Source organism: Sordaria macrospora, chromosome 1 (assembly GCF_033870435.1).
Source record: "Sordaria macrospora chromosome 1, complete sequence".
NCBI classification, from domain to species: domain Eukaryota; kingdom Fungi; phylum Ascomycota; class Sordariomycetes; order Sordariales; family Sordariaceae; genus Sordaria; species Sordaria macrospora.
Window position 1 is genome coordinate 5,035,458 of NC_089371.1, and position 18,099 is coordinate 5,053,556.

An 18,099-nucleotide genomic window follows, 5' to 3' on the forward strand; every position below is an offset into this window, starting at 1 on the left:
CATTCAGATGTGCGATGTTGTGCAGACCGGTATCTGCGGTAGCACCAGACTCGTACTACCTACCGAGCATTTGCTTCATAGTGCAAAAGGCTAGTTGTAGGGTTTTTTGGCCTTTGAAGATCCAATATGCTTACCTCAGAAGGTTGATGATGCTGGGGGCCGCTGCCGTTATCATGGGGCTGCCACCTCCATGCTTCTTGGCGGTGGAACTCACATCACGTTAGTTGACGTCGTGCAACGGTCCGACGGATAGAAACACACGCCGAACGTATAACTGCGAATCGGTGTTTGATACCGGCAGGAATGGTGTTGAACCGGCTCCAGATGGATGACAGCAATGGCAGACAGCCCCGCGGAGCCCGCAACGCAGCCGCCATCATTCGACCCCAGATCTACAACGTCTGTGTGCGACAGGAAACAACACTAAAGAGAAAGCGCCTCGTCCTCGATGCTACGCAGTCATGGACGGAACGTACCTTCCTCCGCCGTCCAGTCGTTGCACATCTCGCTTGTACGCGAACTGGAAAGTGCGGATTGACCATTGCGCCGCTTCCTGTTCAGTCCGTCCGGCCTGATCACTTCCCCTCTTTCAGATCTTTCTCGGCGATAAGAGAGCCTCGGCACTGCCTCCGTTCCTAGTCAAATTCAAAGAAACCGAAGACGCAATTGGACAGGAATGCGAATCACAGGCCACGGATGTCCATCATTTGGACCGTGCGGCTTGGCCTACTGATGAACCTCCATTCTTTTCTTGCTCGACAGCTCCCAACTCCCACCACAATGAGCATCACCATTCTCCCAGGTCCCCAAGGTCCAAGCCTTCGTTCCTCCAATGGCTTTCTTTGTGCCATGCTGCGGGGCTCATGACGTCCAACCTGTATCGCCGATGGGGGTCCGCTTGTCAAGGTGTGCAATATCCTGTTGATGACCAACATCATGGCCATGAGGAGATGCTACCACGGTGAGGGATGGGGACTTCGGGATCATTCCGTCGGAATGGTTCCAGTACAGTACGCTCTCGTCCAGAATGCGCAAAAAATTGTCTCAGGCTCAACGGGAACATCACATTGGCGTGTTTGGATAATATCCGAACCTGGGGTTACTGGGCAGACATGCCCCATGTTTCCAAGACCTGCCTCCCCTCGTGTCTCTTATTCACCATTGTTACCCCGTCTCCGTTCAACCCCGGCCTGCCACCTTTGTGTCTAGTGTCTGGCTAGGGTGGTATGCTTCCGCTTGGCTGCAGAGCAGGTATCCCCAACTACGACAGATATCTGTTACGTTAAAAAGAATTTGATGCCCCTCCTCTTTTTTTTGTCCTCACCTCTCTATATAGTTCCCGCCTTACTCTCCAAATATCATCAGGGAGATCAGTGGTCTCGTCCTGTTTTACTCACCTTTTATTCTGTACTCTCCGCCTTCCTACGATACCTTGGACTTCACTCCATCCAAGCCGTGATCAGGTCTTCCCAGAACCTCGAACCCTTTTGTTGTTCCACGTGGCGGAGGGAGGCTTCTGAGCCTACTCTATTCACGATGGGCTTAGTCGAAGACCTTGCGGAGAATCTCTCCCTAAGGAATATCCCAATCATTCTTGGAGGGCTGCTTGTAGGCTTGGTTGTCCTCAGACACTTGCAGGTAGCATGGCAAAACATCAGAATCAACAGAATGGGCTTGCGGCCTCCCCAGATTCAAGACACCGGATTATATGGTAGGTGTTCTTCCTACCACGCTCCAGGGCACTAAGATAGTCCTAACCATCCCGAAGGCACCAAGTTTATCAGGACCACCATCAAGATGGCGGCTGAGCACGCAAACCTCCAGTTTTGGCAAGATATGTTCAGACGCATCGGTGGATACACTGGCGAGGTCAGGGTCGTTGGTCGTCGAATTGTCTTTACCTCGGAGCCAGAAAACATCAAGGCCATTCTAGCCACACAGTTTGGAGACTACGGCAAGGGTGAAGGCTTTCATCGGGAGTGGAAGGATTTCTTGGGTGACAGCATCTTCACGACCGACGGCGATGTCTGGCACGCCAGCCGTCAACTGATCCGTCCCCAGTTCATCAAGGACCGTGTCAGTGACTTGGAATGTTTCGAGAATCATATGCAAATGCTCTTCCGAACCATTGCCAATGGAGGAGCCCTAAATGGCGAGAATCAGTTGGTCGATATGGAAGCCGGAAATGGGAAGCCCGTCGATATCAGCGACCTCTTCTTCCGATATACTCTGGACGCCGCCACCGATTTCCTTCTTGGCAAGGATATCAAGTCGTTGAGGTTTGTCCCACCCGATGCCTCTCTCATTTTATGTTAGGCTGCTGACAGAAAGTAGCACCCCTGTACAACCTTTTGCCGATGCGTTCCAGGAGGTACAACGAGTACAGAGCGTCATTGCCAGGGCCGGACCCCTCAACAGTCTCGTGCCGAGAAAGACATTCTGGGAAGGATTGAAAATCATTGACGAAACCATCAACTTCTACATCGAGCGCGCCCTTCGACTTGACGAGGGGGAGCTTGCGAGCAAGTCCAAGGGGGACGAGGGCTACACTTTCCTTCATGCCCTTGCTGGTTTCACCAAAAACCGCCAAGTGTTGCACGACCAGCTAATGGCCGTTCTCCTTGCCGGACGTGACACAACCGCTTGCACTCTCTCATGGACCATTTACGAGCTCGCCCGCCATCCCGAAGCTGTGGCGAAGCTACGTGCCGAGATTCTCTCCGTTGTCGGACCTGACCGTGCTCCCACATATGACGATCTCAAGAGCATGAAGTACCTCCAGAATGTCATGAACGAGACTTTGCGCCTATACCCCGTAGTGCCTTTCAAGTAAGATCGCCCAAATCCCCCCTTACCCAAATGTCAGGTTACTAACCCTGTTTTCCCGCAAAGTGTACGCATGGCGCTTAAGGACACGACTCTTCCCCGTGGTGGCGGTCCCGATGGCTCTCAGCCAATTGCTATTCTCAAGGATACACCCATCGGTTATAGCACTCTTGCCATGCAACGCCGAGCCGATCTGTACCCTCCGGTCAGCGAGAAATTCCCAGATGTCGAGACCTTCTCTCCCGATCGCTGGTTCCACTGGCAGCCGAAGCCGTGGCAGTATATTCCCTTTAACGGAGGCCCGCGTATCTGCATCGGCCAGCAATTCGCTCTTACCGAGATGGGATATGTGCTCACGCGACTCTTCCAGCGATATGACCGGGTGGTGAGCTACATGGATGAGATTGATGGAGGCAAGCCGAAAATGAAGGCTGATATTGTTTTGGTGCCCGGTGATGGAGTCAAGGTCGCGTTCTTCGAGGCGAAGCGGGATTGATTTGAATCAGTAGCATTGTATTGAAGTTTGCTTAAAGAAGAATAATGTATTCAAGGCGGCTGAGCAGTTCACCTCTCTGCTCATATAATTCCGTTGTTTCCAATCAATGTACCACTTTTGCCACTCTAATACATTTTGCTAGCAACTCCTGTAAGTTCGCTGTACATCAATGTTGTGCCCGTATCCAAAAAGAACGCAAATCATGTTCCCTCAGTGGCCAGTCCAGGCCCCGATCATAACTTGAAACTTTCTCTAACGGCATCTCCAAACCTCCTAATCGCTTCCGTCATGTTTTCAGCCGTTGCGGCCGCAAACGTCGCACGGAAGAAAAGCTCGTTTGGCTCCGTGTCTTGTTCAGCACGGAACCAAGATCCTCGAGCGACCAAAACGCCCTTTGCTATGCAAGAGTTGAAGATCTCCTCTTCAACTTCCAAAATGGGTTTTCCAGCCTGGATACCAGGGTGCTGGGTGTGGTCTACCTTGAGCCAGTACTAGGAAACACGAAGTTAGTATCTTCCAAGGTGCTATCGGGGTTCAGGGAGTGACTTACAAACATGCCAGAAACAGGTACACTCCAGCTCACCACCTCTTTGGGCAAGAACTTCTCAACCGCCGCCACCATGGTATCCCTGCGCTTGGTATACTCGCCCCTCAAGTTCATCAACCACTTAAAGTAGCCCTCGTGTCCCCACTGCTCATCCAGCAGCTTGTACAGAATAACCTGTGAGATGCCGCTGGGACCCTGGTTGCACACCTCGGCGTGCCGGATGAACCGCTCGATGATGTCCTCCGAGGCCGTCACCCATCCAACGCGCGAACCGGGCACGACCACCTTGGAAAAGGAATCCATGCGCAGGACGCGGCCGTCGACGTCCATGGACAGGAGGGAGGGGATGAGGGAGGCGATGAAGGATTCCACCGTTTCCTCCTCCTTCGCAGACCCCGTCGTCATCTCCAACGGCATCTGGATATAGTAATACGGCTCATCCTCAATCACAAACACATCATGTTTCCTCGCCACCTCGTACAGCGCCCGCCTCCTCTCCAGCCCCTGCGTGGCGCCCGTGGGATTCTGTCCGCTGGGCACCGTGTACAAAACATGCGGCTTCCTCCGCCCCTCCCTCTCCTCGGGCTTCCAGTTCGTCAACAGCTCATCCATGGCTTCCGGCAAAAGTCCTTGCTCGTCCATCTTGATACCCACCACTTTGATCCCCAGCGGGCCCGCGGTCTCCAGCGCCGTCGCGAAGGAATACTCCTCCGTCAACATGCAGTCTTTGCGCTCGGGCCCGTCGCAAAGCATGCGCAGCGTCTGCTCCAGGGCTCCCGTGCTGCCGACCGTCAAGCAGGACCGCCAGTCGCTGTACGGCGGGTTATGCACCAGTTCCGTGTGTTCGGTGACAAACCGCGACAGTTGAGCGGAACCGGTGGCTTGGGCATAGTTGAGCGCGATGGACAGGTCGTAGGTTCCCTGGATGGTTGGGTCGGTGACGTCGTACTTGCCGATGCGGACTTCGGCGCCCGAGGAGGCGGTGGCGGCTTCGGAGAAGTGAGGGGGGTTGGGCACCTTGAGGGTGATGGAGTCGATGGGGAAATACTCGGCGCAAGGCAAGCCGCCGCCGAGAGAAATGAGGCCGGGGGTTTTGAGGTGGCGAGCGGCTTGTTTGAGGGAGCAGGGGTGGCGGGAGAGGGATTCCGGGGAGAGGTGGTCTGCGTGGCGTGTTAGTTTTTGTGGTTTTTTTGTGAAAGAGAACTGAAGTGAAAGAGGGAACCTTACGCTCCATAGACTTGGATTTAGGTTTTCCTACTTGCTATATAGTGGTTGAAATAAGTCAGTTCACTTGGTCAGTCCGTAGAGGGGAGGGCACGTGTAAGTGATAACCTCAAGATTTGAAGGGTTGAGGGTTAGGGTTCATTGAGCCAAAGATAAACATACCGGACCCTTAAACATGTCGCTATCGGAGTATGAAGCGGTCGGCGCAATGAGCCTGCCAGCTTTGGCACGTCTTTCCAGAATGTCACTGATGGTGACTGCATTCTGTCGGCCACCCAGGCCCGATGCAGGTGGGATTTCAGAAGGGTTGGCGTCCTTTAGCTTGGCAGCGGGACCATGCGTCCCCAATGCACTGGCACCATCGGAGCTGGGCTTGTTCTCATGGCCCCGGAGGGCGACGTCAGAGCCGTTGATCATTATGGCCGGGTGTGGTGCTGATGGGTTCGGGGAACCGGTGGGTTGAACTCCGCAATATCGGCCGGGGGGTCCGGGTGCTTGCTCCGCAAATATAAAAGTGATTGATCCTGGTTAGGGATTCCAATTCGAAAACCGAGGATGTCGGTATTTGAACGCTCTCTTGAAGAAAAGGTATGACTGTAATAGATGGAGTCATAGAAAAATGACTCGAATTGTGAAGTGGATTGAATGCAGATATTGGAAGGGATGTTGATGTTGATAAGCGAGGGTATCTTGTACTAAGAGCCAGCATCAATGACAACAAGCGCCCCTGATAGCAATGAGCCGATAGCGGGGGAGAATGACATCTCATCCGCTGTTAGCCGCTGTTACCCAAAGGCAAACAGGGGCTTGAAGTGTCTTTGAGGGGCTCTGAGGGGCCAAGAAGGGGTCTTTGAAGCTATGATCCCGGCACAAAAGCAAAGAATGTCGACATCAAGTGACCTTGAAGCGTTCAAGTTGAGGAATGAACTTCAGTGGCTGTACGTAACAGAAAATCGGCTCGGCTCTGCGTTGCAAATGCGGTATGGCCAACTCGTTAATAGGTACACGTGTATGTACATTGCCGCTACCACTCATTACAGCCTAGACACAACCGTCATACATAGACTAATCTCAAGTGCAGCTCGAGTCTGTTGATAACCGTGCGTTCCACCCGTTCCTTATCACCAACACCGATACCCGATTTCTCATTATGACCACCAACGCTGATGTTGACCTATTCGGTATGTCTTTATCTTCCGACTCCTGTATGAAATGCCACAACAGAGAGATCCTCCCTTTCTATGCGTGCAGCCATATGCTTTTTTGAGAGCCATTGCGACAACACCAGCCCACCGCACCTCCAGCCGGATATCTCGTTACGAACCTCGACATGCTGATATGCGATTGACGATAGCTGCTTCGACCAGGAAAAGGACTCGCTGACAGAATATGACCTGGAGTTGACAAATGGCAAGCCGAGTGGTGGAATCGTTGAGGCAAAATCCGGGTTTAAAGGTGATGTTAAAGAGGATTTCCGTGCCGGCTCAGTATGTAAAGGCAATCCTTCTTCCATCCTGTAAGGCCATCCGGAGGAAGCGATCCAGTGCTTGGGTATCCTTATGGTTGACAAAACAAAATAAAAAATACGAGAATGAGAAGAACACGGAAGCTTCAATCCTGGAAGTGATGGCAGATATATGATATCTCCCTGGAGCTCGGCTAGGAGTTCCATAAAACGTAATGCCTCTTTTGGCCAAGCAAGCAATTGCTCTGAGCCATCCATAATGGACATGCACATTCAGTTGGTGTTGGATAACCTTGGTGATGAATTCGAACAGAAGTATCAATTTCCATGTATTTCAACGTGACTGAATACTTAGTCCGGGTACCTTGAATCTCTGGCTTCTGTGGAAGAATAACATGTTATGGAATGTCCAGCAACGAATGGTGAGGGTCACCAAGGTTGCGTTCAAAGACCCCGTCATCCTGGCGTCCCCCGACATGGGCGGCTCCTTGGGAAGGGTTCAGATAGAAATCAGAAACAAAATGGCTCCGGGTTGGCAGATCCCACTCCGATTGGCATCGTCCAGAAACATCCGAAAGGCAGATATCCGAACTCACTGTGTGCGTGCTGCAGGTATAGTCAAACGACGGCCCATGCCTTTCGAAGAACTCCGGTTCCTGACGGTAAGATTCCGAAGGGGGCCTGTTGTCTGATGGACCAGGGCTAGACCGGAAGGATATATTGCTTTGGAGGTCCGAAAAGGTGGGTGGGAGTCTTATGTCTGGTGGTACCGGGACAGGAGTCTTGAACCGCTTGCAGATCTTGTCCATGGCCACGGTAGTGATGCTAGTAAAGGCAAATCCCAGGGGTAGCCAAGGGACAAGGCTGTTGCTTGAGGATTGATCAGACAGAACAGCTTGCAGCAACACAAACAATGCTATCGGGGCGGTACATGGGCCAATTCTTCGGAGCATTAGTCAAAACGAAAACAATCATTTGAAAGGGGTTGTGCCTACTTCACAAGCGAGTGAACATTGATGGCGAGATAGACCGCCGCCGATACGATAAATAGGCCGAGAGTGCTGTGAAGCTGTTAGTACACGGCATATGTAAGGAAAACTACGTACAGGGCTTCTTACAGGTCAATGAAGGAAAAGTTCCCATCGTTGGCGATTGGGAACAAGACCGCGGTGCCGACCATGATCCCGCAAGAAATAATTTTTGCGGTTTGAAGAAAGCTGTGGACCAAAGGATGATGAGGACGGAAGAACGACATAAAGTCCGCATCACCCAAGTTGGGATCCATATTGGGCAAAGTGTTAGGCTCTCAAGTCCCTGGGCGGCTCATAACCAATCTTATCCAGTACCCAAGACTATTTTCCGGCTGAATAGATGTAAGGTGTGTAGGGTTGGGAGTTGTTGTTCGAAACGCGACGGAGTCAACTGTCGGAGCAGGATAGTGGCGGAGGATTTATAGAAGAAATCCCGGTCCATCGCTTGACCTGTTGTTACAAGACATCCGGAGTGATAACGAGGGGCTATGGGGTTGATTTGAGAGCTTGATCTTGCTCCCGGAAACCCAAGGCAGTCAGTCGTCTGCCACAGTCACCGTTGGGCGGCGCAATGCTGCCACATGTTGGAGGCCAGCGAGATGATTCCGAGAGGCTAGTAAACCAATCATGGTATCCTTTGTAACTCGTCCTGGTTGCCTCCGTTGTTGATTTCTCGTTATTACCTTGTTTCATAGCCTGACGCAGGTTTTCCGCCATGGTTCGCAGGTTGCCTTGCGTAGGAGTCGTATAAGTTCTGTCTCCGGATTGGCCCAGTTTTCGGTGAAAGCTGTCAGCCTCACTGCCAGCCTATTCCGCTGAGGGGCAACCTGATACACAACCGGTGTGCCTTGGGTCTTCATGCATGAGGGTGAGACAATGGCTATCGCTTGGAGTAAGGCTGCGTCTTTGACCGAAAAAGTGAGCAAATTGTTGACCGAACAAGCAGGGCAGGTTGGGTGCTCAAGTCATATGCAACCGCCCGGGCATCCGGTAATCACATCTGCTGGTTTAGGCAAGCTGAAAACCTGATAAGAGGGATAGGGCAAATTTTCTGAATATTTAGTCGATGGGAGTGCCATGATAATGGTACATGAATGTTTGAATCGGTGGCGGCATTTGTATTTACCTCCATGCCATTGCCACTCGTCAGCTTCCTCGCAACCACTCATTAGCCGAAGCTCTGATCCATCCAATGAATTGTCGAACATGCCCCCTTCGACACCGGGCCGGGAAGGTACCCGAACAAGCTTCAGCATGGAGCTGGAGATCCGATATTGTCGAGATATTTCTCACGACTCTGTGTAGCGCCGTGATCTGGCGGTACACTTCCCACAATGACCATGAGTCTGGCCACAAAGGGGTAAGTAACCCTCTGTTGTCGAGCGCATCAATCCTATTGTTGACATACTGCTTGTAGAACCGCATAGACAGCCCAGGGGGAAGAAATGGGCAAGGCGTCATCGTATCTCCGTCAGACGGGTTGATGCTTTGGTCATGTCTGGTGTACGGCTGCTGTGTCTCGTCATTCATTCATCGCCGGCAGGAGCAGGATCCCTTCCAGTTGTTCGTCTATCTGATTTTCGTCACCGGCGCTGGAGTCATCGGATATGCCGCCAGAGCGAGTGCAAATCTGATGCTGCTGGGATATCTTCCGCAGTCGATGTGCATCGCAATGGCGGTCAGCCTTTTGGGCCACGGTCTTTACAGAAGATGGAAGTGTGTTGCATCAAGTCCAGGAGACGAGGAGAAACTCCAACCCATACGTTGAACTGCATGGCATATGCATGGCGATAGTCAATTTCAAGTCCGCTCTGCTATTCCAGGTTTTCGTGCAGGCCGCGATAGTCATTTTGGACGCATTTCGGCGCTGGTCGGACGAGCAGGCAAAGCGGCTTCAACAGCTACTACACCTTTGGTCAGCAACAAAAGAAGAGTACATCTTGGTTACTTCAACTTGTCCTTTTCTGGAAAACAACGGTGTCAGCAACGTATTTCAGACATGGACGAGAGATCGTATAGGCAGATAATCAAGAAGAGGCCATGTATTTACCATTCATGTTGATAAAAGATGGCGCGGCGAAGACGAGGAACCAAGTCCTCGAAAGGCGCCTTGGCTGGATTTCAAAGGCTGGAGCGAGGAACTCATGAATGAGATTGAAGTATCTGGGATTGGAAGAGAGAAGGACAGAGATGTGTGAGGAAGGGGAATAGATTACGGAATACGGAAAGAATTCAACATTGTATCGTCATAGAACTGCGGAAGGTAACTGAAGACCATGCTTTGGTCAATTCGGTCGTTGATCTGGAAGGAACCATCTCACCGATGTATCATGTGCTGTTGGTATGTTGGTATGTAGGAAGTGCAACGGAAGTGCTGCTGCCACCTGGCGACAGACATCTGATATTTCCTGATCATGTAGGCGCAGTACGTGCCTGAATGGTTGACGGGCATTATTCAGGGGAAATGCAACCAGTGCTTTCAACAAACAATAATTCACCCCTTTTTTTGTTTTTCTCCATCACAACAAAAATCAACAATGCGGTGTCGAGGCAACGTGAAACCCCGAAGTGGAACACAACGGCAGTGACCCGCCGTCCCCGCCCAACGGAAGACCAGACAACGGAAAAGTGGAGCACTAACGGAGAAGCGGCGCCGAGGATTCTGAGCCACAATGGACCCGGAACCACCGAAACCTTTTCACGATTTGGCGGGCCGATGGGCGTTGGCGTCGCGCCAAGAAAACCCACTCCCAACCACCCGATTCACGGGTCAGTGATGGTTCATGGCAGCGGCGGCAGTGTGCTGAAGACCTCTCCAATCTCGATGCAACAAAACAAACAACAGCGTTTGTCCGTGCCTCCCAAGGGAACACTCCTCTCCAACCACCCGTCTTTTGAAGAACCAAAAAATAGTTTCAAAATTCTAACACTCGCAAAGGACCCAAGGAAACATTTCTACATTGTTTCATGAAGCACAGTTGGCTAAAAGGAAACAGGACGAAAGTTTTTCAATGGCCAAAATGGTGTCCGATGGGGCTCCCAGTTCATGGTCCCAGTTGTCCCTCGAAAAAACAGGCTCCTTGGCTCCAAGCCTAGGCGGCCCAGAAAGAGCTGACGGTGGGGAGCCTACGATGACGATTCTGGCAGGTTGGTGACTTGTGAGAGGCTGGGACAAGCTGGGACAAGACCTGGACCGCCAACCGCTTCGTTCAGCCAGTCCGACCAGGACCTTTTCTCACAAGGATCGATGTGATCCGAGAGTGTGATTCTAGGATTCTGAATTCCCGGACCCTCTTTTCCTTTTTCCACGCGCGTTTACGCATTCGCTGCATTCGTTACAGTGACTGGGTCCCATTAAAAGCTGGGAACAGGGCAAGTGTCATGCAAGATCCCGCGACCCTTCTTTTCCTGTTCGTATACATAAGACTACTACCACGCCTGGGACCGTTGATCTTCACTCGTTGAACCTGTCGTCCCATCTGTCGTCATACACCAACAGCCATCTGTCAATTTATACTCAGACTTTACTGTTGTTACCCATCCCGATTCCCGAAAACCGTTCGACGTTGTGACCGCCGCTTCAGCTTCGAGCTCTCCACCATCATCACATCACCGCTCACACAAGTCCGTTTCACCAACACACCCCGCGATCGAGAACACCGATTCAACTTTCAAGATCCCAAAGCCGAGCCTTGGTTGCCTCTTCAGTCTAAAGCTCCTAAATAACTCTCCCTACCCTCCCTGTGTCACCACAAGACGTGGAACACGAAAACAACAATTATGGTGTCCCTAAGTTGGCGAACAGCGGTGACAGCTGCTTTCGCAAGTGTAGCTTCCGCACAAACATGGTCAGCATGTAACCCAACACAGCGAAGTAAGTCTCTCGGAATCCCGTTCTCATCCCAGCCGATATTCATATCCCCAAGTAAGGAAAGAGAGAAAGAGACATGTCTAACACCATCTCTCCCCTTCTTTCCAGCCGACTGCTCCCCAAACACCGCCCTCGGCATGGCCATCAACGTCGACTTCACCCAAGGCGGCGTGAACTCGTTCAACGCCTACGGCGGCACGCCCACCTACTCGAGAAACGACGGCGTCTCCTTCACCGTGGCCAAATCCGGCGATAGCCCCCAGCTATCCTCCATCTTCTACATCATGTTCGGGCGCGTGGAAATCACCATGAAGGCGGCTCCCGGCGCGGGCATCGTTTCCTCGGTTGTCCTGCAATCCGACACGCTGGACGAGATTGACTTCGAGTGGCTGGGCGCCGACAACACGTACGTGCAAACCAACTTCTTCTCGCAAGGAAAGACGGCCACGTACGACAGGGGGCAGTTCAACCCGGCGCCCAACTCGCAGGGGCAGTTCATCAAGTACACGATCGACTGGACGTCGGAAAGGATCGCATGGTATGTGGGCGGCACGCTGGTGCGGTCGCTGACGGTCAACGACGCCGGCGGACAGTACCCGCAGTCGCCCATGCAGGTCAAGTTCGGCGCGTGGTCGGGCGGCGACAGCGGAAACCCGCCCGGGACGATCCAGTGGGCTAGGGGTCCCACCGATTACAGTAAGGGCCCGTTCTCCATGGTGGTCAAGAGCATCATGGTCGCCGATTACTCGACGGGCAAGTCATACCGGTACGGTGACACGAGCGGCACGTGGCAGAGCATCATCGCCGAAGGCGGTAAGGTGAACGGGAACTTGGGCAAGTCCGGCACGGTCACGGTGACGGCTAGCGCACCGGCGGCGTCGAATACCGGATCTGCGTCGGTTCCTGTCGGTGGGATTGGTGCGGTCAGCGGCGACGCATCTGGAAGTGGAAGCGGCAGTACTGGCGGCACGACGACCACCCACGGTGTTCCCGATGGCTGGGTTATGAAGCCAGATGGGAAGATCGTGCCTGTTGGCGCGGCGAATGCCATGATGAGGCCGCCCCAGGGACTGCTGGTTGCTACGTCGCTTGTGACAGTGGCTCTTGCTGCTTTTGTTGGGTGCTTGGCTTGAGACTGAGAGAAATCATGGAATCACGAACAGCAAACATCCTTTGCTGTTGCTCAGTGATAAGCTGGGTCTCTCGTTCTTCTTTCTCCCTTGGGGGTCGGAGGTGTAGGGAGCCAGCAGCACCACGATACGATGCATTTGCAGGCGTAAGATTCGATTTGGGTTTGGGGCATTTTACCTAATATGGCGTTTTAAGGGATATTTGGTTTCGATAGAAAGATCTGCTGATGTATCGGCGACGACGGACGTGTTGTTATGTACATGATTGGAAATGTGGAGGGAATGATAATGTATGTATGTACCTTTGGTATGGGAAATTTTGTACTCCTACGTCACGATAGACATCACATACACACACAAATTGGACAACCTGTTCAGCATTCAAACGGCATTTTCCTTTTGTCCAGGCACATATGTAGTCAATTTCCGGTAGTGGTTTTGTCTCATTTTGTGTTTGCACATACCATGGGATATCTGCCCTCACGAACATGCGTGGTCGCAGCAACAGGTAATGATGGTAGTTGATCTCCATACTCCGCTGTTAACGATAGTCCATTCTAAGTTTTGGGATATAGCGACCATCTCTCTCGATTCTGCATCCTTTAACCCTTTTTCAACCTTGACTGAACACCGGCCTCCGTAAATCTACCTTCCGGAATCAAGCTATGCACAATGCGAATGGAAACTCCATACGACTCATCAAGAGCAAGCAAACTGCCTCCATCATTTCTCTAACCATCAGATCGTGTAAAACTTCGCTTCGCCTGCTTTTGTTTTTGGCATACGCGTCCGGCAAGCTTTCTAACAAAAACCCATGATGCCCAAATGAGAATGATCAAACGATTCACCCAACGGTCTATCAAGGCTACTTCGTGTGTGATTTGAGTGAAAGGCGCCAAAAAAAAAAAAAAAAAAAAAACATGAAACTCATGTTGTTGTCTATATGAACGGCTTGTGTGGATAATTTCTCAGAATACGAACGACGATACCTGGCCAACCTCAAAACTCCCACGTCGAGTCGTCTCCGACAGACTCGATAGCCCACTTGAACTTTTCGCGCAACGTTTTGGAGAAGAACTTCTCGATAGGCACGTTAAACTTAGCCGAGAAGACGACCGTAAGACGGGGGTCGATGTAGTTCTATGACGGAGAGTTAGCGACGGAATGCATCCATACGGACAATCAAGCAAACTTACAATTTTGGAGGTACCAAGAGCGACCTCTTTGTTTCCTTCACGATCCGCGGACTGCAGCTCCAGGTTCTTAATACGCTGGTCAAGCTTCACAAGAGCTGCCTCCAGCTTCTCGACACTGGGACCCTTGCCTTCGGCCTCGACCTTCTTGGTCTTGTTCTCCTTCTTGAACTTGGCTTCTAGTTCGGATGCCGCCTTGAGTCGCTCCTTGAGCTCGCTGGCAGGCAGAGGCTTCTCGCCCTCGGCCACCCGCTTCTCGTTGTCCTTTTCGAACTTCTTGTTGATCTTGGTCTTCTGGTCCTCAACGAGGAACTCCTGATGAGACTTGACCCACTCCTCTGTCAGGTCCTCATCAAGCTCAAAGAAGGCAGCACCCTTCTTCTTCTTGAGCTTGGGGTCAAGGTCGAGCATCATCATCTTTGTCCGCCATTTCTGGTACCGCAGACCCTTAATCTGTTCAACAAGCTTCTTCATCTGCTGCTCATGGCTAGCACCGACAGTGCGCTTGTGGTTGCAGAGAATAGCAACTTGGCGGTTGCAGTCATTGTAGAGCTTGACCTTCTCGGCGACTGTGGCATTCGTGACCTTGAGCTCCTGGAGCAGCTTGGACATGGTGTAAGATGCGTTGTAAGTACGGAAAACCTTGGCCGTAAGTCCAGGCATGTAGCTCGACAAGTGCTTGTTGAGTTGCGTCGTCTGCATGGAGAGTTAGCAGCGTTCTAAATCATCTGACGAAGCAGAATAAACATACCGTCAGTCTGTCGAAGATGTCATCTCCGTCCTCCTTGGGAGGCTTCTTGAACATCTTGAGGTTCTTGAAGACCTGGCGATCGACTGTGAACTCGTTGTAGAAACGAATACTGTCCTTACCCAAGAAGTCAAAAATGACAGTGTTGGGTTCCCTAAGGGTGACGTGTTCGTACTTGAGAGAGCAGCAACCGACGGTCTCGGCCTCGTTTTCGGTATCCTTTTCGTTACCAGCTCTGAGAGCGAACTTGTCAATGAGATACATGGCCGTTGCACGTTGCCTGTCAGCCATGACCTCGCTCTTGAGATCCTTTGTATAGTCGGCACGGATGCGGTCGATGTGTTTCTTGAGCTCACGGGCCTTTTCGAACTTCTTGAAATCGGCCTTGCCCTTGACAGTACTGTTTGCTGCCAGCATGACATACTTGTAGTGTCCGTTGATGTTCTCTTGCCACATTGCAAGCCAGGTCGCCTTGTTGTCATGTTGAACGGCCTTCCACTTGTGGCCAGCTGGCGGATCTGGGACCTTGGCCTCCTTGCCAATGTTGATGGTGATCTGCTCTGGCAAGACACGCTTCTTGATGCACCCAGTCTTTGGGTGGTCACCGCGACCGCGGAAAAGTCCTGGAATTTCCACTCTGGGGTTACCGACCTTTTCTTTTCGCCCATCCCACTTGCAATAGAGGTAAGGGGCATCCCTCGTGTCTCTCTCGGCCTTCTCGGCCTTCTTCTCCGCTGACGATCGGGCATTCTTGGCCTTCGTTTGAGCGTCCTTGTAAGCCCACAGCTGGGAGAAGTCAAGTTTTTCGAATTCCTTGATGTCGACCTTTTTGCCGTTCTTGTCCTTGGCGCCGCCTGTCCGATCTAGGATCTCCTTGAAGTCCCTGAAGAAGTTCTTCTGGAAAGTGGGGTTCTCAACGTTCACTGTCGAGTTGAGCATGAAGCCGAAAAAGGTGGCGGCTTCCTCAGCCTCGATGTCGAGTTCGACCGGCGTTCCATCGTAGAGCAGCTTGACATCCTTGGGCAGACGCTGGTAATCCTCGGGGAAGATGACACCATTGTGCTCCAAGGTGGTCCACTTGATGCTGTCGTCCTCCTTCTTCGCTGACTCCTCCCACCACTTATACTCCTCTTCCTCATCGGTCTCATCAGTGATGTCCTTTGATTCTTCCTTGATGGGCTTCTTGGCAGCGGCAGCCTTGCCCTTCGCGGCAGCCTTCGCGGCGGGCTTTGCAGCAGGTGCCTTCTTTCCCCTCTTGGCGATGGGCACATCCGAGTCAGATTCCTCCTTTTTCACACCGTTCGCCTTCTTCGCAGCTGTGCCGTTGGCCTGTCGCTTGGGTTTCGCAAGGGGCTCGTCATCGGAGGATTCATCCTTGATGGCCTTCTTAGCAACAGGCTTCTTGGCCTTGGTATCAGCACGGATACTCTTGGCTTCCTTAGCGGCAGCCTTCTCGATGTTGGCCTTCTTCGCGGCGATCTTTCCGAGAGGTTCGTCATCATCGGAATCATCCACTTCCATATCCGTGTTCTTGGCAGACGGAGGCAATCTCGCGCCATTCTTTTTTGCAATCGGCTCGTCGTCGCTATCGGAGTCTGGTTGCTTATGTTGTGTTTTTGAACGTTTCGCCTGTCCTAGTTAGCCACAGGCCAAGAGAGGATACCAAGCCGGAAACATAGGAAAGCCTACCATGGGTTCGTCATCACTGGACTCATCCTTGTAGTTGACAGACTGATCAATGGATGCCCGCGATTTGCGCTTAGCCTGACCGTTTACCGGGGAGTCGATGTCCATCTTGTCCTGGTCGACGGGACCGTTGCGAATGGAGACACCGACGGGAGCCATATGAAGCTTGGAGTCAGCGGCGTCCATGGCACGATCATCAGCCTTGGAGATAGTCGGTGCCGAGCCTACAGTTGATGGAAAGTCAGTCCCATGGACGTGGTACGATGATAGGTTACGTCTAGAAGACGAGGCCATGGAAGGCATGACACGTTGACTCGAATCGGCTGGTAAACGGTGTGACGATGGGCAGGTGATAGAGTGAAGGGGTAATGAGCGAGAGTTGATGGGGGAAAAGGTGTGACTTGGTCACAGAAGCATCGACGTACCGTGGTGGCCGTTGACCTTGGCAGCGATCGGCTTGTCGTCTTCAGAGCCGGAAGACATGGTTGTTAAAGCGTGTTGCGGTGTCGGCACTACGTGTGAGAGGGCGTAAGGGCGCAAAAGCCGATCAGAGACGCAGCGGTCGCTAAACAGTGGCGAAGGTTGCTGGCTTGAGATTTGCAAGGTAACCAAGTCGAAGAGGTCGTCGGTCGTCGGTCGTCGGTAGAATCGAAGACGTTGCGAGAAAGAATTTGCCGGAAGAGGTGACCGCCTTCACCTTTTTGCCGTGGATAGACTCTTGGTGCAAGTCACTTGGTGACCAAGACCGGAAAGCGAGGGTCTCGGAGACTCGTCAAGGTGGTTGCGCGAGTTATCGAGATGGTCGGTCAATGGAATGAGTGTGTGAAAAAAGAGAGGATGTGGAGAGGCTGGAGGGTGGAGAGAAGCAGAATGGCGCAAGGTGAGGGAGAAGAAGTGAAGGGAAAAAAAGCGAAGGCGGATGGCAGCATGAACGAAGTTGGGGAGAGCAAGGGCAATCGGGAGGCTGTTAAAGATAAATCCTGGGGCTCCACCCTGCAACTCTTTCTGGGCAGTCGTTGCCAGGACCGCCAGGCTGTGGAAGTGTGGGTGCTGTGGGTGTGGTGTGGGCGATCGGGGTGGGTGAGAGCGACCTGAGAACTGAGATAGAAGTGAGTCTCCAGTCGGGACCCCAGCCAAGGTTTCGATACGTCGTCGCGGTCGCAGGGGAGGACGTTCACGCTCTGGGTCGGGGCATCTCACCTGTAAAAATCCCTGGTGAGGTGGTTGACTTTGAGAGGCCGGTACCTTTTTAGCGCGTCCCCGCTCTTGGTACCTTTTGAGTCTGTGAGTCTCTAGCGTGGTGCGCGCCCGTCAGTGTCGTGAGTGTGATATGGAATGGGAGTCTTCAGTTGTGGCAAGACGCTCTAACAAATACAAAGCACGTCCGTCATAGACACCAGGGCGGGCACCGCGATCGTGATCACCCAGCCTCATGATGATTGCACCACAGAGCTAGACGGGAGGTAACAACCACCTCACCCATCGTATCCAAACAGAAACACATTTCGTCTGATATCCTTCAACCTTGTGCTTGCTTCTGCTTACGTTCAACACTCTCTGGACGACTAACGTTGTTTATTGTTTAGGATAGGTACTGAGGTGAGACTCGACACTTTTGATACAGACGTTTGCAAGGCTCTTCCTCGTTCCAATGAGCACCAAATTCACACCCAGATGCCAGGCAGGTTTCAGTGAGGTGGATGGCACGGTCTCCAAACAGAACGGAAGGAACTTTACAGGACGGCTCATTTTAGTTTTCACGATTTGTAAAGCCGCCGGTAGTGGGATGTACACACACCACATGTCTGTCTGCTGCCAGACTGGGACGTGGTGCATGCAGCGGTGCAGGATTGCAGGTGCGGGCTAGACCGGGTGCCCCACC

At 52.3% G+C, this 18,099-nt stretch overlaps 6 protein-coding genes across 6 annotated transcripts; 3 read left to right on the forward strand and 3 right to left on the reverse strand.

The window, feature by feature from the left end:
• The first annotated feature begins 369 nt into the window (after positions 1-369).
• SMAC4_04611 (uncharacterized protein) lies at positions 370-3,383 on the forward strand. The gene is made up of 4 exons (XM_003345332.2): positions 370-1,711; positions 1,769-2,279; positions 2,335-2,829; positions 2,893-3,383. The coding sequence occupies exons 1-4, from the start codon at positions 1,297-1,299 to the stop codon at positions 3,320-3,322; spliced, it is 1,851 nt and encodes a 616-aa protein (XP_003345380.2). The 5' UTR covers positions 370-1,296; the 3' UTR covers positions 3,323-3,383.
• A 33-nt stretch (positions 3,384-3,416) lies between these two features.
• SMAC4_04612 (uncharacterized protein) lies at positions 3,417-5,720 on the reverse strand. The gene is made up of 4 exons (XM_066090140.1): positions 5,256-5,720; positions 5,097-5,130; positions 3,873-5,029; positions 3,417-3,813 (listed from the first exon to the last, which is right to left on the reverse strand). The coding sequence occupies exons 1-4, from the start codon at positions 5,508-5,510 to the stop codon at positions 3,556-3,558; spliced, it is 1,704 nt and encodes a 567-aa protein (XP_065945718.1). The 5' UTR covers positions 5,511-5,720; the 3' UTR covers positions 3,417-3,555.
• Positions 5,721-5,771: 51 nt separating this feature from the next.
• On the reverse strand, positions 5,772-7,960 carry SMAC4_12741 (uncharacterized protein). Its single transcript, XM_024655662.2, has 3 exons — positions 7,677-7,960; positions 7,554-7,619; positions 5,772-7,500 (listed from the first exon to the last, which is right to left on the reverse strand). Exons 1-3 carry the CDS (start codon positions 7,841-7,843, stop codon positions 6,957-6,959), a joined length of 777 nt encoding a protein of 258 aa, XP_024511514.1. The 5' UTR covers positions 7,844-7,960; the 3' UTR covers positions 5,772-6,956.
• A 540-nt stretch (positions 7,961-8,500) lies between these two features.
• SMAC4_12742 (uncharacterized protein) lies at positions 8,501-10,116 on the forward strand. The gene is made up of 2 exons (XM_024655663.2): positions 8,501-8,949; positions 9,007-10,116. The coding sequence occupies exons 1-2, from the start codon at positions 8,782-8,784 to the stop codon at positions 9,355-9,357; spliced, it is 519 nt and encodes a 172-aa protein (XP_024511515.1). The 5' UTR covers positions 8,501-8,781; the 3' UTR covers positions 9,358-10,116.
• Positions 10,117-10,650: 534 nt separating this feature from the next.
• Positions 10,651-12,980, forward strand: SMAC4_04613 (uncharacterized protein). The gene is made up of 2 exons (XM_003345334.2): positions 10,651-11,463; positions 11,569-12,980. The coding sequence occupies exons 1-2, from the start codon at positions 11,370-11,372 to the stop codon at positions 12,591-12,593; spliced, it is 1,119 nt and encodes a 372-aa protein (XP_003345382.2). The 5' UTR covers positions 10,651-11,369; the 3' UTR covers positions 12,594-12,980.
• Positions 12,981-12,994: 14 nt separating this feature from the next.
• SMAC4_04614 (uncharacterized protein) lies at positions 12,995-18,041 on the reverse strand. The gene is made up of 5 exons (XM_003345335.3): positions 16,643-18,041; positions 16,221-16,441; positions 14,535-16,160; positions 13,787-14,479; positions 12,995-13,730 (listed from the first exon to the last, which is right to left on the reverse strand). Exons 1-5 carry the CDS (start codon positions 16,698-16,700, stop codon positions 13,590-13,592), a joined length of 2,739 nt encoding a protein of 912 aa, XP_003345383.3. The 5' UTR covers positions 16,701-18,041; the 3' UTR covers positions 12,995-13,589.
• Positions 18,042-18,099: the final 58 nt, after the last annotated feature.

Bases quoted from the DNA above. Each gene is read 5' to 3' on its own strand.
- SMAC4_12741 (XM_024655662.2), bottom strand. From the start codon at position 7,843: ATGGATCCCAACTTGGGTGATGCGGACTTTATGTCGTTCTTCCGTCCT. The intron at 7,620-7,676 runs GTAAGAAGCCCT...ACAGCTTCACAG, and splicing joins AACTTTTCCTTCATTGACCT to CACTCTCGGCCTATTTATCG. The intron at 7,501-7,553 runs GTAGGCACAACC...AATGCTCCGAAG, and splicing joins AATGTTCACTCGCTTGTGAA to AATTGGCCCATGTACCGCCC.
- SMAC4_12742 (XM_024655663.2), top strand. From the start codon at position 8,782: ATGAATTGTCGAACATGCCCCCTTCGACACCGGGCCGGGAAGGTACCC. The intron at 8,950-9,006 runs GTAAGTAACCCT...TACTGCTTGTAG, and splicing joins ATGAGTCTGGCCACAAAGGG to AACCGCATAGACAGCCCAGG.
- SMAC4_04611 (XM_003345332.2), top strand. From the start codon at position 1,297: ATGCCCCTCCTCTTTTTTTTGTCCTCACCTCTCTATATAGTTCCCGCC. The intron at 1,712-1,768 runs GTAGGTGTTCTT...ACCATCCCGAAG, and splicing joins TCAAGACACCGGATTATATG to GCACCAAGTTTATCAGGACC. The intron at 2,830-2,892 runs GTAAGATCGCCC...TTTCCCGCAAAG, and splicing joins TACCCCGTAGTGCCTTTCAA to TGTACGCATGGCGCTTAAGG.
- SMAC4_04612 (XM_066090140.1), bottom strand. From the start codon at position 5,510: ATGATCAACGGCTCTGACGTCGCCCTCCGGGGCCATGAGAACAAGCCC. The intron at 5,131-5,255 runs GTATGTTTATCT...ACCACTATATAG, and splicing joins GCGACATGTTTAAGGGTCCG to CAAGTAGGAAAACCTAAATC. The intron at 3,814-3,872 runs GTAAGTCACTCC...CGTGTTTCCTAG, and splicing joins TACCTGTTTCTGGCATGTTT to TACTGGCTCAAGGTAGACCA.
- SMAC4_04613 (XM_003345334.2), top strand. From the start codon at position 11,370: ATGGTGTCCCTAAGTTGGCGAACAGCGGTGACAGCTGCTTTCGCAAGT. The intron at 11,464-11,568 runs GTAAGTCTCTCG...CCTTCTTTCCAG, and splicing joins ATGTAACCCAACACAGCGAA to CCGACTGCTCCCCAAACACC.
- SMAC4_04614 (XM_003345335.3), bottom strand. From the start codon at position 16,700: ATGTCTTCCGGCTCTGAAGACGACAAGCCGATCGCTGCCAAGGTCAAC. The intron at 16,442-16,642 runs GTACGTCGATGC...CATCAACTGTAG, and splicing joins CAAGGTCAACGGCCACCACG to GCTCGGCACCGACTATCTCC. The intron at 16,161-16,220 runs GTAGGCTTTCCT...TAACTAGGACAG, and splicing joins CCAGTGATGACGAACCCATG to GCGAAACGTTCAAAAACACA.